The sequence below is a fragment of the Melospiza georgiana genome, chromosome 1 (assembly GCF_028018845.1).
Source record: "Melospiza georgiana isolate bMelGeo1 chromosome 1, bMelGeo1.pri, whole genome shotgun sequence".
Classification (NCBI taxonomy): domain Eukaryota; kingdom Metazoa; phylum Chordata; class Aves; order Passeriformes; family Passerellidae; genus Melospiza; species Melospiza georgiana.
Window position 1 is genome coordinate 19135709 of NC_080430.1, and position 14117 is coordinate 19149825.

At 36.9% G+C, this 14117-nt stretch overlaps 1 protein-coding gene across 1 annotated transcript in view; it reads left to right on the forward strand.

Moving 5' to 3' along the window:
- DNAJC1 (DnaJ heat shock protein family (Hsp40) member C1) overlaps positions 1 to 14117 on the forward strand; it is a 108747-nt gene that overhangs the window by 64994 nt on the left and 29636 nt on the right. The window contains exon 8 of the mRNA XM_058025348.1: positions 2273 to 2439. Within this exon, the coding sequence (XP_057881331.1) occupies positions 2273 to 2439 (167 nt within the window). The remainder of the gene's footprint in view (positions 1 to 2272; positions 2440 to 14117) is intronic.

Sequence of the window (14117 nt, forward strand, 5' to 3'; positions counted from 1 at the left end):
CATTCCTTTGATAGTCAGCAAACAGCAGGGTGACTTATCTATGTTAGGTCTTCCTCTGTCACTTAACTGCCTGAAGAAAGCCTAGATACTGTCTTTGATACCTCATTTTAAAGTGGAGCACAGTGTTCTCTGGAAATAGTTACAGAATTACTTCCAAAACTACAGCAAGGGTGTAGATGACCTATTCCAAGCTATGCTCTTCATTTTTGAATGTTGGTTAGAAGCATTCAGGCTTTAACTATTTGCATATTTTGATGGGGAAAATTAATAAGCAATAGGTGATGGGGTGCAAGATTCAGGAAAAGCCAACTGTCATGGGGTGTCTCCACTGTTGAGTAATTCCAAGTGAACCCATAGAGTGTGCTTGATTATTTTGAGGGATTGAAATAAGGTGGTGAAAACTGTCATTGAAGTTAACTTCCTAGAGTATTTTTGTTGGTATCAGTGTTTGCAATGAAGAGATGGTAAAGCTATTGTTACTTATCCATACAAATCTTAACAGATTCTAGAAGCTGTTAAGTAAAATGAGAGTATATTGCATTAAAATGAGATAATATTTAATATATGTGATTTTATTATAAAATTTACCTTTTGAAATAAACAAAAAATTGTACCTGTGTTGTCTTTAATAATATCTGCATAGTGAGACAAATGCTGCTTTTACACTTCTGGATTTTCACTTAATTTTGAAGAGTATCTGTCATTTCATTATATTTTCTACACATCCCTGCAGAAGGCTGCTAAAAAATCCAAATTTTAACTTAATATTTCATTTATTGAAATTTGACAGGTAAAGTTAAAGATTCTTTATGAAAAAAGGTCTCTGAACAATGTACAGGGAAACTCTGAAGAGTGAAATGTTTAAAAGCTCATTCCTCATCCTGTTAACTTTCAAGATCTGTATGACTTTTCTGCTCATTTTGGACTTGGAACAGTTGTCTATCCCTTTGTTGTTTTCTTAAATACTCAGTTCCTAGGGTTTGTCAAATCTGTGGAGTCTTTTCACTGTGCTGTTTCTGCACATATACCATTAGGAAAAGAAATTCTGCTTCAGAGTCTGCAGGGAATAGTCTTCTGTCCTCTTTAGGAATTTTTTCAAGGTTTCCATGAAAAACAGATTTTTCTCCTCTGAAGAATTAGGACATGGTTAAAAAGGCAGATAAGCTGATCAGACAAGTGTGGTTCTTCTTTTCCTTACCCACCACCTTTAAATGACTTGGACCTTTTTCTATTTGTATGAGTATTAAGAGCAGTTTTCTACTTGCTTAGTAAATTGAAGTAGTTTGCTGAGTGATTGGGTGGTTGTGGAAACACAGTAGTAGAGAGAGGAGCACAAAGTTATGCAGTGGAGAGTGAAAAGGGGAATCAAGTGTAGAACTTCCTTCTTGGTTGCAGTGGAGTATTAGATCAGCTCTTTCAGTTTAGGAACATTTAGTCATTGTCAATACAGCATATTTTGAAAACAAGAGGAAAAACCAGAAGAGTCCCACTGGGCACATCTGAAGTTTCTGAGTGCTTTCTGAGTGTTCAAGCATCTTTCTGCTCCTCATCTTGTTCTTCCTAAGGTTCTGTCAATTGTCCATTTTAAATCTTGCTTTTGAGATCATTTTATATAGTGGAGGCATTTTTAGGTGCTGAGTTTGGGTTATTGTGGTCCTTCCTTCCTTTCTTTCCCATAAGTTTGCTGCTCTCATTTAATACCATTTGAAGGGCAGAGAGAGCAGAAAACGGTAATAATCAGTGTTGGAAATGAGGTCCAACATTTAAATCTCCTTAAATGTGTAAGTGCTAGAACAGAGCTATTTGTGGTTTGAGAAATCTGAGAATAGAGAAGCCATCTGTTGACTCAGAAGCTTCTTCTTAGCATAGCTGACCATAAAGTAGTACAGAATTGTCTAAAATTCACCTTTCTAACTCTGCCAATTTCTCTGAAGCTGGCTGGACTTCAGAATCTTTTAACAGCTCCTGTGCTTTTGCCTGTACTAATCTTCTTTGCCAAGTGGTGTAGCAGCTACGAGAGCTAACTCATCTGGCGCTTTCCAGCATAGTTCAGATGGAAGAGGAACTAAGTGGGTGCATTGCCATTTACCTCTAATAAAAATAAAATTATTATGCAAAACTCTGATTCTCTTTTTAACAAAGAAATTGAAGGCACTTCCTCAGTGGAAATTTTAAGATAGGATTAAGAAATGGGGAGCTAAACCTGCTTCTGAATTATGCATGCCTGCAGTACTAGTAGCATTACTTTTTCTTATTTTTTACTTTTGTATAGAAGAGAAGAAGACTAAAGTCAAGAAACCAAAATTGGAATTCCCTGTATACACCGCCCTGGAATCAAGTGGGTATATACCATCTTATGATCATGGAGCTTCAATCGAAGAGATTGAGGAACAGATGGATGATTGGTTGGGAGGCAGGAACAGAACCCAGAAAAAGAAGGTAGGTTCAAAATCTTTCATGTTGTTATATATTTTAAATGCTGATTCATTTGCTTGCCTCTCAGGAAAACAGAATATTGTGTGTATACCACCTCAATATTCATATACCATTCAAGTGTAGAGAGGTATTAATTGTCTGACAGAGATATAGCAGAAAAAATTATATTAACGTTCAGTGTAATTTGTGTAATGATACTGGAAATGTTGTTATAATAAGATGTCGATGATTAAGCCATATGAAAGCTCTCTATGGTTTCTAATATAAATACTATTCTTGTTCACTGGAAATTAGTAGAACATAATGCTGTCAAGTTGTATGAGGCTTGGTTCTTTCTCTTAATTGCAGTTAATAACATTTTGCTTGCAAGAATAGATTTTTCTCTGTTAAAAGGAAAAAGAGGAAACCTTCTCTTTGTAATATGCAGTTGTATTGTCTTTTGATTGTAGAACTGATTATGTACTTTGTGTATTTTATCTGATGCATGGAACAGTTCTAACAATTCAATTTAGACCTATTGTTAAGGTTCTTTCTACTCAGAGATAAGAGTTCTTAGTGGCAGTTAGTATAATTGTGTTCTGGTAAGTTTTAGTGAATCATACTAACTTGAAAATGTATAATCTTCATGTTGGAACTGAGAATAACCGTTGTAAATTAGTCTGCTGTCTTGGAAAGTCTGCCTTCCTTGAAAAACAGGTGAGGAGGGTGTGTTTGAAGCAAAGTTGGGTTGCTTACATGCTTGATCATCTACATCCCCAAACTGATCTTCTCCTCTGACACAAATTGAGTCTGTCTTTGAATTGCCATGAAAATGCAGAAGTTGAATAAGACTGGGCCTATTCCATCTGTAAATTTATACCTCCTCACAAAATATATAGAAGTTGTGTCTTCAGAGACACTGCTAGGAGAACTGGTTGTAGGTCCTTCCAGATGTCTTCAACAAAACCGACTTGCTTTTCTACACTTTCATCTGGATGTTCAGTATTGCATCTCATTGCTTTGATAAATTAGTGTCTTTTTCTAAGCATTCTGTTACAAAAGGGGTTAACCTTTTAGGGTTAACCAGGCAGTTTGCAGATATGCTGTCTGGGTAAAATGTTTCACCTGAACAAACTATGATTCTGCTTCCTTTGCTTGACAGCTAATATGTTATCATGATGCAACATCAACATTTAATACAGCTGTGGAGGAAAACAGATTTATAAACTGCAAAAAGAAATGGAGAATATATGTCACTGGCTCCAGAAGCCTATAGGAGCCATTTGTATCTAATAGGAGAAGGGCTGTGTCATATGATTTGTAATAAGCTCACTGGGAAAATGATTGTACCACAAGTGAATTGTTCCTAACTGTCATTTGACACATTTTCCATTTCAGAAATACATATTTTTCATCGCATCATGGATGTGAACTGGGTCAGCATCCCTTTTCTGCCTCTAGCACGGACGTGAAACTAAGTGGTCTGTAATGTCCCCCTCTCAGTTCTGCTTGCTTTAGGAGAAAGTTACTCTGTCATAAATCATTTTGCTATCAGACCTTTTCTTGTGTCATTCTTCACTCATAAGGAAGCCTGTTAGCTTCTTTTGTCTTGTCTTCTTCTCTTGTCTTCTGTGGTAGCTCAGAGATGTGGACTGTGTACCAGACAACATCAAAGGAGCTTGATAAAGTAGTACATTACTTTGTCATCCTTCCAGGAGTAAGAAGTGGAGTTGCTTTCCCTGCTATTGGCATCCCAAATGTAGACAATTGCAGTAATTGAATATTGCTCATCAACTGCTCTGCACTGTTGATATTTGTACTTTAGAGGTGCCTGCAATCCATGAAGTAGTGTTTTGGAAATACTGTACTGTGCAAAGTGCCTAATTTGACAGAAAGATTAGATTATGTTCAGTTCTTAGGTAATTTATTCTTTCCTTGTGATTTATTCTTTTTGGTTACTGCTTCCATAGGATTTAAGTATTGAAGTAAATAAAGAATAGGCTATAGAGAAGAGCAGTTTCCTTGCTAGGCATTGTAAAATGATCTACCAAGGGAAGGAGAAAGAGAAATGTTTTCCCTTTTTTTTCCATAAGGTTACATAGCTGGAGGAAGACATGCTTATAGCATTGTAAAGTTATTCTTCTGCCCAAATTTCAGAATGCACTGAGCTTATGTCCATAGGGAGCTAATCTTGCCATGTTGTTACTTTTTAGTTAGAAACGAAAATTAAATGAAATAATAAAAGAAGGCAAACTTTTGGGAGGTAGTCAGATAATATCAGTATTGCAGAACAGAGAGGTAATTTTTCTGTATTTCTGTGTAGCAGTGATCCATCCACCTTTAGTAACTTTTTTGTATGGTTTTAATTATACTTAAAAAAAAAAAAAAGAATACTTAACAGAAAGACTAGGTCAACAGTAAAAATAAATTAGGAAAATCATATTTCTGAGGGAAGGTTAAATAGTTGGAATTTTACATCACAGAAAAGGGGGACTGTGTGGGAATAATGGGATACAATGCTTTTCCAGTCCATTCTGGTTTTGTTTTAGGTAAAATTATAATAATTTACTATGACCTACTACCTTTCATAAATTCAGAGAGAAAGAAATACTCAATTTGCTTTGCAGCCAGGATGCTTAAATTCAGATTTGGGAACACATGTAGGTGGAGGCACATACCAAGAGCATGTTACCTATATCAATTATGAAACCTTTCCATCTATCCTGTTCTTGAACTTGATCTGTTGGAAATAGTGTGAGCTGACTCAGTTGTATTTGAGAGCATGGAAATGAAGTAATGGGACTCTAGAGAGGATTTTTTTTGCTATATGGAAAATCATATGCTTGCCTAGGACTAAATGGCATATTCATATACTGCTGGCTATACTATTCATGCAAACTGCATATGACAAGAATCTGGGAGGAATTGCTAAAAGCTCTTCTCATGCTGATCAACAAAACTCTTCAAAGCAAAACAAGTGAAGTTTATTTCTAAGATTCTTTTTATTTTGTAACAGAATGTTGGTGCTCTGTTTCTGAGAAGGCGATCTGCAAGATCTGACAGGTTGTTGAGATCTTAGTTCACTTAGCAAAAGTTTCTGATTTTTTTTCCTGTATCTCACTAAAAAGTGACTGGAAAATTTGTTCTATATATGCTTATTAGTAATTAAGGGAAATTTAGAGGGAATGGACTTCCTTTGAGATGTACTATTTTGTAGCCTGAATAAGTTGTTAAGCGACTAGTTAGTAACCATTTAACCCTTTACTTCCCTGTTGAGGAACCTATTATGTGGAACTGGAAGAAAGAAAAGGAACTTCCTAGAGGACACATTTCATTACATCTGATCTTGTTCAGTCATTTCTGCAAATATTCCTGCAAGAATTTATGTCTTCACTGTTTTTGGAATCATGCTATTGATGAATCATTTCTCTCAGTGGGATTTCCCTCATACTTTGTTCTGATTTGATTTTATGTGATTTGTAACACATGTTGTCTTCATGTCTTCTTTGCTTATGTGAAGAATATTGTTGTTGCATGAAAATCTTGGCCCTTAAGAAATCATTGGGAGATTTATCATTGTCTTGAGTGGGACCAGGATTATAATTCCTTTTGGTTTACAGATTCCTCATAGTCTCCACTGGAATCTCCATTTCATATCATTATTTCACTCATTCATCTGTGAAGATAGAGTTCCAAGTTCTGTCTCAATGACTGGTGAATACTTTTGACCTTTTGATATTTGCTTGCTCTGTAAAGAGGAGATAAAGGTGGAGAAAGACAGTGCCTGATCCCTTCCAGCTGGACCAGATGTATGGATAGAAAATGATGTTTCTCATTATTTTTGTTTTTCATGTTATCTGCAGCACTTCTTGGCATTTGGGTGTTTTTGATACTGCAGGAGCACCTGGCTTGATTTTACTAAAGCAGGAGTAGTAAAAACTTTTTGTTCACATAGCATACAACACTTGCATTTGATATGCTGTTAACCTTTTAATTAAGATTATTTAAAATATTGTGAAATAAAAGTATTTGTAAGTATACTTTTATTAAGTATACTTTTGTATAAGTATACTTTTATACACAAGCATTGTTTTTACACAGGTTATTGTAGATGCTGGAAACATGGTAGTTAGCATTTTTTCCTAATTATTGAACTGTAGACTCTGATCATTCTGGTGCTGAGCTCCTTTCTGGTTAAAATGCATTTTGTGCCTTTGTTTTTCTGAGCCTGGGCCATCAAAGCACTGTTTCAGATATAGGGTGTTGATAACTGAGTGAGCTTTTTAATCATGAAGGTTTTATTTGAAAGCTGGCTGTGGAACAGCAATATAACTTTAAATGTACAGAAAAGATCTCTCTGCTTTCGAACATTAAAAGGCAAAATTCTATACAAATACTAAATTAATATTTTGTTAGCTTAAAACATATAGATTTGACAATTAAGTCTAAGTCATTTCATAACCTTGTACATTTTGTAATTGCCAGCTAGCCTGCCACCTGCTCTTTTCTGCCTTGGATCTTCCCACATCTGTGCTGCTTTGAAATTTGAGTATGCTTTTTCATTAGTAGCAAATAATGTGGTTCTTGTTCTAATCAGATGTCATATGACAGATTACCTGAATACAGTTTCCAGGCTTTTAAAAAATGTTAATTTCTTAAGCAAGCAGTTTGTATCTTAGCAGGATTAAGGTGCTGTGTAAACCAGATGTTTTAATAAATTGGTCTTTGAGGGGAAGGGTTATTCTGTTCTGGTGTGCAGCCTGAGGTCATCTAGTTTTGAAATAATTTATTTTCTTTTTCTAAGCAACGAAGCAAATATGCTGCTTGAGAAGTGTCTGGGTTCCAATGTTCTTTTATTCTTGGGACAGGTACAAATAAGCAGCTAACAGTCTGAAATTCCTCAGAGTGCGAGCTACTGGGCCTTAATCCTGCCTCAGAAGGATTGCTATAGGTCCAGAAAGTAAATCTCTCTCTGTTCCCAGTGAATTTAAGCTTCTATATTGAGACTGCCAGCAACCATACATGTTAGTGTCAGTTATGAAGCTATTCACTGGAGTAGTCTAAGTTCATAATACATTTTAACCTGAGCTCCAAATTCTCATCAAATGGTGATGACTTTGAGTTGCTATTGATCTGGGCCATATTGAATTTAGTAACCCTGAGGTGAAAATCTCAGTATTCTATTACCAAACTCTTAAAAATGTAGTGTTACTGAAAAAGTGCTTCATTAAAAAAAAAAAAAAATCTACATTAGAGTGTTACTGAAAGTGTTAAGAGTTCAGACTTTCCTGGGGTTTTTTATGCTTAGCGTCACTGCAAATATTGCAGACTCAGCCTGAGCTGACTTGTGCTCCAGACCCTTCCCCAGCTCCATTGCCCTTCTCTGGACTCTCTCCAGCATCTCAATGTCATTTTGGAATTGAGGGGAACAGAATTGAACCCAGAATTCAAGGTGGCCTCACCGGTGCTGAGTGAGGATGATCAGGGGGATGATCTCTGCCCTGGCCCTGCTGCCACTCCATTGCTGAGCCAGGCCAGGATGCCATTGGCCTCTTGGCCACCTGGGCACTCTGTGGCTCATGTTCAGCTGCTGTTGAGCAGCACCCCCAGCACCTTTCCCTCCAGGCATCTTTGCAGCCACTCTGCCCAGGCTGGAGCTGCAGGGGTTGTTGTGAGGCAGGGGCAGGAGCAGGCCCAGGCCCTTGGCCTTGTTGGGCCTCAGAGCTCTGGGCTCTGCCCATCAGTGCAGCCTGTGCAGATCCCCCTGCAGAGCCTTGCTGCCCTCCAGCAGCTCAACACTCCCAGCCAGCTCAGTGTGTCTGCAGGGCCCGAGGGTGCTCTGGATCCCCTCACGTGGATCATTGCTGGAGACATTGAACAGAGCTGTGCCAGCACTGAGCCCTGGGCAGCACTGCTGGCTGCAATTCCATTCAGCAGCAGCCTCTGGGCCTGGCCATGCCAACAGCTTCCCACCCATGCAACAGAGCCCCAGCCAAGCCCTGAGCAGCCAGTTGCTGCAGGAGATGCTGTGGGCAATGGTGGCAAAGGCTTTCCTGAAGTTCAGGTAGGCACATCCACAGCCTTTCACCCATCCACTGAGTGGTCATCTTATCACAGAAAAGGAGATGAGGTCAGTCAAACAGGACCTGCCTTTCACAAACGTGTGCTGGCTGGGCCTGATCCTCTGGCTGTCCTGCACATATACATGATGGTACGCAAGTGGATCTGCTCCATGACCTTCCCAGGGAGAGTGTGGAGAAGGCATCCTTTTGTTACACTTTATGTTGGTGATATAGAGAACAGGATATACCAATAAAATAGCTTGACACCTTGGTTATTCTAAAATGTTTATGTAAGTACATATTAGTGATTCTATTCCTCTTTCTTTTCCTCTTTGCTAGCCACCAACTCAGTCAGGCTAATGAACAGAAGAAAACAACCAGAAAGATTTTTTCAATTTTTCAAGCATTATAACTGCCAGCCAAGTTTTTGTTGGTTTTTCTGGGTAATTTGTTTGTTCCTTTATGTGACTGTTGAACCAGAGCAGTCTATTTCTAGGAAATTAATGTATTTAGCATATTTCTGTGCAGTTGGTGTAGTTTTTATTTTGTTACAAACAATAAATTTATTTACTTTTATGTACTCCTTGAGTCATCTTTCCTTAAATGGGACAACAACCTTCTTTTCAGGCTTCTGTCTTGAGTATTTAAGCCTCTAAGTACTTCACTTTGGACTTAAATAGCTTTAAGGAGAGAATAAGTGTGATTCTAAAAAAATATAATTTTTAATTATTGAGTTTTCCTTGGAGAGGATGACCCATATATTTAAATCTAGAATAAGGCTTGTCTGCTTTTGAGCTGTGAATATCAAATCATTAGGGTCAGGAATCTAATTTAATCTGCAGTATTAAACATGCAAGGCTTTTTAGTCCTCAGGTTTTCTTAAGGAAGAATAAAATGATAGGATGATATATTCTTTAACTAGCAACTCAAGTTGGTGATGTCAATGTTATGGCAAATATACATCAAAGAACAAATGATATTTGTAAATACATAATGAAGTAATTAATTTATCCTAGCGTTGGATTCAGAGAAGATATTTTTTATGACTGAGACAAATGCCACAAGTAGTAAGCATTAAACCAAGAGTTACAGAGTTTTGCCTGAAATAGGTCATGAATATGTAAAGACTATGAATAAACACAAACTGAATAGCTGCTGTATAAGTATGCGTAATTTATGTATTTTCTTTTTTTGCCTTTTTCTCTTTGACCTTTAGTTAGGTTAGGTTAACAAAGCACAGGAAACTTTATTTCTTTGTTTGTTCTTGTATGTATAGAAAGTAATGGTGTGTTGTTAGACTATACATAATTCAATAATATCCTGCTTTCAATAATACTATGCTCAGGCTAGCTAGAACTGCAAGCAACAAAGTCATGCTATGAACATTTAAAGATAATATTCAAATTTATCTAAATTATATAGAAAATTCTTTTATGTGACAGCCAGAAAAAGAAGGGGGTTTGGAAATGGTATGTTTCACAGCACAACCAAAATTAAGTCTAGATTGCAAAGGAAACAAAGAGCCAAAATATATATTTCCCTAAGGACATTTCCTAAAGATAGTAACAATGTGTTATATAAACACTTATGCACTAGTTAAAACATAAATCAGCCATGCATATGTGTTGAATTAAGGCCATACAGTTGACATTTGCCTGATATTTCCTGATTTTGATTGAGTTTTTAAAACTTTCCTTCTAATTAAATATAGTAGCATGGATTCTTGTCTTGTACAGACAAGAAGAGTAATACACTGATTTCAACACCATGCTATAGATGTAGTGGTGTCAAATTTTAGCTTTCAGTAGTATTCCAACTGAATCTCTGTTCCAGAAGAAGTGATTGATGTGACTTGCTGCCATAATTCTGTCTGACTAGTTTCACACATGTACTTTCTGTATGTAGTTCTCAGTTTTTGAGTCTGTCAGTTGAAACCTACCAAAGAGCTTCAGTTAATTGTGCAAAGTATTAACCTGTGGGGAAAAACACACAGTGTTTTTAAAATGCAACTCTGTTTCTGCACTGGGCAGTACTATAATCTCAGTTCAGGCACCTGCCTGGGTCAGGTTAGGGCTGGATAGCTTTTGGCATTAACTTTTTTAGCTCTGGTTGGACTTGTTAATCTGCCTCAGGTTTTGAATCCTGCTGCACTTCTGAGATTGATATGGTAGTTGTCTATCACAGAAAAACATGGTAATTGACAGAAGAGAAACCTCATTCCTGTGAGGAGAAACTGGAAGTTGATCTTGCCCAGTCCATGCTTGAAGATCTGACTTTAGTCATTGTTGGTGTCTCTTCTGACCTGAAGGTCATGTCCATTTTACATACATTTGCAAGAAATTGTGCCGTGGTTCTGTAATGAATACTTTTTTGTTTTCCTCTCAGCCTGGGAGAGATGTAGAAAAACATCTGATGTGATTGCTCTGATTTAGCCCAGTTGGAGTCAGGGGGTGCTGGACATCCTGGTTTCCTAGGTAGAGTTCCTCACTACTTCCCAAAACAAAGCCCCTCCTAGTTCAACTACAAAAGGAAGAGTAAAGAAGCAGAAAGGAGTAACTGCACATATCAGGGGTAGGAGCTGGAAAAAGATGTGAAAGCTGGTTAATCACTGTAACCTTGGCCCATATGCCTGTCCATCCAAGAGAAAGGAGAGAACAATTCAACAATCCCAGTATCCTCACAATTTTGGCAACAAATGAGAGGCAAGCATGTTAAATATCCCTGAAATGGGATTTCGCAGGAACCACAACTTAGAGATCAGAAAGAATATATAATTTATAGCACTGACTTCTGTAGTTCAATTCAGTGCTGCTCTTTTTGGCTTTTTAACATGAATTTGAAAAGTGCAAACTGTTGCAAAATACTTACTTATTTTTCTTCATATGATTTTAGCTATCTTTAAGTTGGAGAAGGAAGTTAGCTTCAAATAAATTCATAGTGATGTTTCTATATAATATTTTCCAGACAAACCAATTTAAATATGGTTAGATTCAGCATCTTACCTTCTTTCACAGTGTATAGGCTGCTGCTTTCCTTTCCTTTTCTTCCTGGGGCCATGACTATAATGAGGTTTGGTCAAATTTATTTATAGAAATTACCTAGAAAGTATAATCTATGGTAAACTCCAATTACTAAAAATAAACTAAACAGTGGGAGAGATTTGGCTTTTGTTGTTGTTGTAAAGATAAATATGTAATCCTGCCTTGCCAAGGAGCAATTTAATGCTTCTGACATAAGCTTTTTGTCACTTCAGAATTTTCAGAGGATCTCAATCCAGTTAATTAGCCATTTTCTGTATGGGTTTTGTCAGGCAGGATGCAGTCTTGAAAAGATCACCTTTAGTCTTCAGACTCTCAGTTCAGCACACTTGAGCATGCAATTGCATTCCATTTAAAGGAATGGGAGTTGTGTTCATAGCCATTCTTCTAAAATGCTTCTGGATAATATATTACTTACCCAAACCTGTGAAAGAGGAGAGCACTCTTAAACTTGGCACGGTATGAGAAATGGTACACTGTAGTGAGGTTAGGTTATTATGTTGATGGCATTTTCTGTCATTTCCAAAATGCAGATTTTTTTCATGCAGTGACTTGAGATGCAGATTGTGAAGGAGGGGATGTTCTTGCATCATTTGCAGTTGAGTACTATGGAAAGTTTGTGTTTTTTTGCAGTCCCCAGACTTTCCCAAAGTAAGCATGCATTTACAATGTGCATTTACCTGATGTGTTGTATAGCATCAAATTTTTTTACACAAACCTCTTTAGGGAACACCAGCAGTCTGACCATCCAAAGTTCTCTTAGTGGTCTTCTTTTTAAGCATAAAGTTAACTGTGTGCCTGGGTTTGGGTTTTTTTAAGAAACATACAAACAAGAATGTGGAAAACATAATACTTCCATTCTTACTGTTTATTCAGTGATATTTGTAATTTACATTGGAAATGGGATTTGGAATAGGTTTAGAAAGAAAATATATCAGAGGATCTAAGTTTGTAACTTCTAGTGTATGAGTGTGTTTGAGGTTTTTTTAATGATGCTGGTCTCGATGACTGGATATATACCGGTACCTGCAATATATCACTGCCTTGGATCTTTTTTTATTGTCCTTGGTTGGAAAACTTGCCTGGTAATGGGAAAGTGAGTGCAGGAAGAATGAGACTGACGTTAATGGTACATTTTCAAGTGGCCACAAATTATGGGAAGGAAAATCTATCCATATGAAAAAAAGGCTACCTTTGATTTTTAATTAGCCCAAACTTTGTGGTTATATTTAGGAATTTGACAGGCAGGCTCACTGTTTACATGTTTTAACTAGTTTTACTAGTGTTTCCCTTATTCCCAATTACATGTATTTCATGACAACAATTTTGAATTTTGGGAGGTTTTTGGAAGTGCTGTGCTTGAGGTTGTTATCAAAGATATTTGGATATCTTGTCCCTTTGTAGAAGGGTGCTGAATTTGTCTTTTGGGTTTTAGCATACCAATAGACTTGAGTCATACTTATACTGTGGAATCCAGTACTATATGTCTACACACTTTGGGGATGCAAGTACCTCTTGCATTTAAGTTAATTAAGAGATCAGAGTATTCAAGCTGGTTTAGGGCATTAGAGCAAGAGAGCACTGCTAGTAAAAGAATTTAGTTGCATTTTATGTGAAAGGAAGAACATTATTTAGACATTATCTGTGGTAGTGAAATACTTCAGAGGGAGACAGTTAAAACGATATTTGAAGGAAGTTAAGGGACACAAAAGCCTTGTTTTTGGGTAAGCTATTTAAAATGAATGAAGGTAGGAGAAATATGTTGCCAGCGACAGACCAATGTAAAAAACCCAGAAAACAAACAAATCCAAATGTTATTGAAGTAAGATCTTTATCTTATGATAAATTGTGCCAGGAAGCCTGACAGAAAAGCTGGACAAAGGATAGAAGAGAGAGAGGAGGACAGCACTGCAGAGCAGTCCGCAGGATTAGCTGTGTAATAGTACCTTGTTCATTATGACACCATCCCAGGACAGTTTAGTGTATTGAATGGTATTTAAATACCTTATGGTAATATTGTCAGAATACCCATAACATGCCATGTTGCACTGAAGTTGATAAAGTAAGAGTATACAGCCTGATGCTGTAAGATATTTGACACTTTTGTGAGTCAGGTAATAACCTTGCAAGGAAAAAAAGTCCTTATTAGTAAGGACTAATCATATGCTTTAATGTATGTGCATGCCCTTGGGCTTGTCTTCTCCAGTGAATTTAGCATGGCTAAAGACTTTTAATGTGTCAAGTAATTATGAAATAAGTTGCCACATGTGATCTGTTGAGACTTATTACCCTATGCACTTATTGAAGTTTATGAAATTTACAGAATTCTCCTGAAGAATTCATTGACCTATGTACTATAGAAGCTTTTCAATTTCATGTTTTCTATCAAGTGGAAATACTTTTCAAACTGCATTTAAGAATCCAAATAGAGTGGTGTTTGAGAGAGAATGAAATGAAAAACATTCATTCCCTTTCTTTTGGAATTTCTCTCCACATTAATGTATCACAGGCCAAACCTAATTACCTATTCAACCTATATTTTATTTGATCTACATGCCTGAGTGTCCTACAATCAAATTTACTGAAGAGCTTCTCACTTTTT